Raw genomic sequence first — 4634 nt, forward strand, 5'->3', positions numbered from 1 at the left:
TATATATATATATATATATATGTATATATATACATATATATATGTATATATGTATATTGGTAAGTTGCTTAGTGTAGAGCAGGTTTTGTATCCTGACAATGCATTTGCAGCACAAAATGAATTCTGTTGGGAAGAGAAATGGTAATTTCTAAAACAATAAATTACTTTACAAATCCTACATGAAAAGTCTCCTTAACTGATCCTTTGTCTTTCAGAAAGTTTACAGACCATCAAAATGTCATTAGGATTATCTGATATCAAGATGAATGTAAATATTTGGAGCTGAAATGCCATGCTGATGTGTATATGATCTATTTCCCACATTACAATTATCAATGAAAAGATCTCGGTCTGTCAACTTTCCTTTCCATTATTTCAGGAGGAAGCCATTAGACCAATGATACAATGCATTTCTGACTTTCAGATCATTTAGTCCGACAGTATCAGCTCTCAGGTCACAGTTCATACATGCACACAAACATAGAACCATGGGAAACTGAGAGGAAGGCCCGCTAATGAACAAAATGGATGGCCTGCTGCTCACACTGACAGCTAGCAGATGCAGACAGCTGTGATGGAAGACCTGTTCATAAAAAGAAAATGTGAACAAAAAAAAGATCTGGACTCCAGTATCTCTTTCAGTTCTCACTCATTTTTCTATGAATGTTAATAAACTACATCACAAGAGCATCTTGTTGTTCGTTTCATGGACCAACGCACATCGAAGAAAAATTAAGGATAGAAATCTGATTCGTGCTCGGAAATGTGTAAAAGTTTCTATTATTTCTTTGTTTTTCAGAATGTGCATCACACTAATCTTCATTGAAAGGTGACATTACTGTGCTCTGTTTGGGTGAACTCCACAGCTACAGCAGCAGAATTGAAGTCAAGAATGATAAAAATCAAAGACGAAGACACACACAGGCATAACACAAGATTTGGATAGCAAAGTAAAGATTACTTTTGGCATATTTGGAAGTGTGCTCATTTGCTTTTTTGCCAAGAGTTAGATGAGAAGATCGATATCAATCTCCTGTCTGTATGCTAATTATGAAGCTATACTGTTTGGGGTAAATTAGCTTAGCTTAGAATAAATACTAGAAGCACGAGGACACAGCTTAACTAGCATTGCCCAAAGAAAAAAAAATATTTGTTTGATTACAATTTTAGTTTTTTACTGGGGATTATTTGCTGGACTATTTCAGGCACGGTGACTTTCTAGATTCTTGTTGTCACTGTGAGGTTGTAATGCAGTTGGTGTTTACCCCATTTCCACCCTTAATGCAAAGCTATATATGCTATTAACAAACAGATATGAGTGTGGTATTAAATGCACAGATTTCCTTTAAGAGGTTACTGCAACATTAACAATTCTAATGCAGTCATTATAGTCACTTATTTAGTAAGAGTTAACAAAAAGAAGGCGAGAGATATGTGTTGGGTAAATATCACTTATGCAATCAGAACACGATGGCTACATTATTACAATATGATTGTGTAATGCTTCTGCTACCTCCTACTGTCCTCTTTTGTGGATCACCATACAGTACAGTTCTGATGCTGTAGATACACTGGTTTCTCATCTAACTGTGTGTCGTAACAGGAGTTGCAGTTCTAGAAACATGTTGTTCAAATCTTTAATTTAATTTTTTAAAAAAGCCTTTGGCAACAGCCCACTAATGACAAGTGCACTGAGATGTTTCAGAAAGCAAACAAGTCACTGACTGACCTCTCATGTAAGATGAGAGCAGAGGTCGTCTAAAAATGGTTCCAGACCTGAGGGCAAGAACCTCCACCAGTGACAACAGTGTGCCTCAGCTATGTGAAGCTCACTAATTGAATATTTACAGAATGGTGGAAGAAATATGAATCTGGCCTTTGTCACTGAATAGCAAACTTTCAGGAAATATGATGAAATGGGAAGTCTTTAGTGTTTGCTCTGTTGATAAGGACTGGTGGAGAGTGCTCTGTGCTTTTTCCTCTCTCTTTGTTTTGACATGGCTCCTTCTGTCGAAACAATTTGAGTCCCTTTTCTGGAGTTTGTGAAGTATTCTGCCTACGTGATTGATTTAGGAGCACACCTATCAACAAGTAAACAAACTGAACGTTTCAAAATGTACAGACGGTTCAAAGTGCTTCAAAATCCTGTGACGCTCCAGTGTCTGACATCGTGACGTCGGCTGCAGGAACGTCGCCGTGTGTCTCGCTGTGAACGTGTGTTTCGGTGTGTGTCAACCGAAGCTGCATGACTCGCCCTGACTCTGACGTGGGGTCTGTAATAGGGCCTGATTGTTTCCGTTTTGGGTCACATGTTTATCATTCCATCTCTTGGCAACACCACCACCCTGCACTCATCGCTCCCTCTTTCCTCTCATCTCTTTTTGTTCCCAAGAAATAACCCAACATTTGTTTTTGATCATGTAATAGTAAGTCCAAATGTTCTAACATCTTTTAACGATTTGCATTTGACTCGGATGTTGCAAAATTTCAAAATGCCCATTGGAAGAGAGAGAAATGAAAAACAGATGTTCAGTGTGGTTATGACTTCAACTGTCGTTCTTCAGTAGAAGTGATGACTTTCACTCGCCAGACACCCTCAAAAAATAAATTACAGGTTGTTAGTGAGAAGGCTGCGGCTTGTGAGAAAATCCAATAAATAAGGGGTTGTATTATTACACGTTAGGACCATTTTCAAAATGGCACATCATTGCTGAGGTAAAGAAATGATACATAAACTTGTTATCTCTCTACAAGAACTGCATTTGGCCCCCTGTGGTGATTCACAAAGTGTTAGACCCCCTATCTCACTGTGATGAGTTAAAGGAAGCTCTTTCATGTGAACACAGCATGAGTGCCAAAGGAGAGGAAAGCTACAAGTCATCTGGTATGACTCCAGCTGCATTCTGTTAAAAATAAACCCTGTCCTCAGGGCATTGTTGGATTTTAAATGTATTGATGACAACGCATGTAAAATAAATTACAAAGGTTGCAACTGCAAATAATGACTGAAAGTCTTCTCATCTCTGAAAACATGTGGTTTCGATAACTCAGTAAAATCCACATGGAGCCAGTTTACAGAGAGTAGACTGCTGGGAGGCCCAGGGCATAACAATCACTAACCTCGGTACAGAAACCTGAACCTGAAGTGAACAACAAAACCACAAACATGTGTCCTGTTTCCATGTTTTCTCCTGCATGGATAAACAAAATCTTTACAATATACTCATCAAGAAATATGATACAAATTATACAACAGCTTTTGGCTCAAATATCTAATTGTTTAGGAGACAGTTTGACATTTTGGGAAATACACTTTATTTGCTTTCCTGCCAGAATACAAAATCGATGAACAGTAAATATGAATCTACAGCCAGCAGGCAGTTTTGCTTATAGCTTAGCATAAAGACTGGAAACTATAGGGTAACAAGATCAACCTACCGAAGGACCTTAAGCTTACCTCGATTGTTGGCACGATCTGTCTGGCTTTACGGTTTGTTATGTGCTGGACAATTTCTTGGCCAGGCGCACTCACCTCCCGCTGAGGCAGGCTAGCTGTTTTATGGTTTACAGTCTTTGTGCTAAGCTAAGCTGACTAGCTGCTGGCTGTAGCTTCCAATTGTACTGTACTACCTTGAGAGTGGCATCAAACTCCTCTTTCCTTTAACCAGTTTGTAAAGTGACCTGGCATGAGTGAATACCAGCAAATATTTACTCAGATTTCTGATTTTCTCTTTAACTTCACATATGATCTGCACTGACGGAAATGAAACTATCTGCCGTACGTCGACTGTACAACATGAAAGCATGAATCCATCCTAACACACTCCCATGTCATGAGGGCACATCAGTTTCACATTTGTTCATTGTTTCATTGTCTTGATTTGTTGTGTCATCTCTACTCTCTTCTCATCTCGTGCTACAGTCACTTGATAGAGGACAGCTGTAGATATCAGCGTTTCACATTGTAAATACTGCACCTGCACAGGATGTTTGTCCATGAACGTGGTGAATTCTGAGATTAATGACAAAGAAACATTGATAATGTAGTCTTGTTGAGCAAATTATACAGATTTCAATTATTTTTTATTATAAATGGCATTTTGTGGTCACAACTCGGAATATGTCTTCACATTGTAGGATGTCTGACTGAAATGGCCATGATTGGTTTGCTGTGAACATCAAACATGAAACAGGATGATCAGGAATGACCAAAATCTGCAGAAATTATCCTTCAGTGCATCTTGGCAGCTTTGCTGGAACTTGAGCAATCCTCAGTTTTTATATAAGCAACAGTTTTGTCACTTTGGACGAGAATACTTCTCTGGTGCACGGTATGTGCCAAAGAGGACGTCCCAGTGGATGAAGTAGGGGGCGTAGTTGACACTGTGGAGAGTATGGTGGACTTGGTGGTAGGGGGCTCCTCCCAGACAGGGCAGCAGTCTGTGCAGAGCCCAGGGCAGTTCGTAGCCACAGTGGTCCTCCACCGCCAGCCAGCTGTTGACGAGGTGGAAGACGGCTTCGCTCAGAGGGTGGCAGCCCACCGCCCAGGCGCTGCTCAGAGCCAGCAGCAGCAGAGACAGCAGCTCCAGAGAGCCGCTGTCCTGAGCGGCCAGAGCGAAGGGTGTGTGGTGCTG

At 40.2% G+C, this 4634-nt stretch overlaps 1 protein-coding gene across 1 annotated transcript in view; it reads right to left on the minus strand.

The window, feature by feature from the left end:
- Nucleotides 1-4204: 4204 nt before the first annotated feature.
- LOC116384570 (cholesterol 25-hydroxylase-like protein) overlaps nucleotides 4205-4634 on the minus strand; it is a 1391-nt gene continuing 961 nt past the window's right edge. The window contains exon 2 of the mRNA XM_031849376.1: nucleotides 4205-4631. Within this exon, the coding sequence (XP_031705236.1) occupies nucleotides 4299-4631 (333 nt within the window). The 3' untranslated portion in view covers nucleotides 4205-4298. The remainder of the gene's footprint in view (nucleotides 4632-4634) is intronic.

This window comes from Anarrhichthys ocellatus, unplaced genomic scaffold (assembly GCF_004355925.1).
Source record: "Anarrhichthys ocellatus isolate YVR2014 unplaced genomic scaffold, GSC_Weel_1.0 scaffold9, whole genome shotgun sequence".
Taxonomy (NCBI): domain Eukaryota; kingdom Metazoa; phylum Chordata; class Actinopteri; order Perciformes; family Anarhichadidae; genus Anarrhichthys; species Anarrhichthys ocellatus.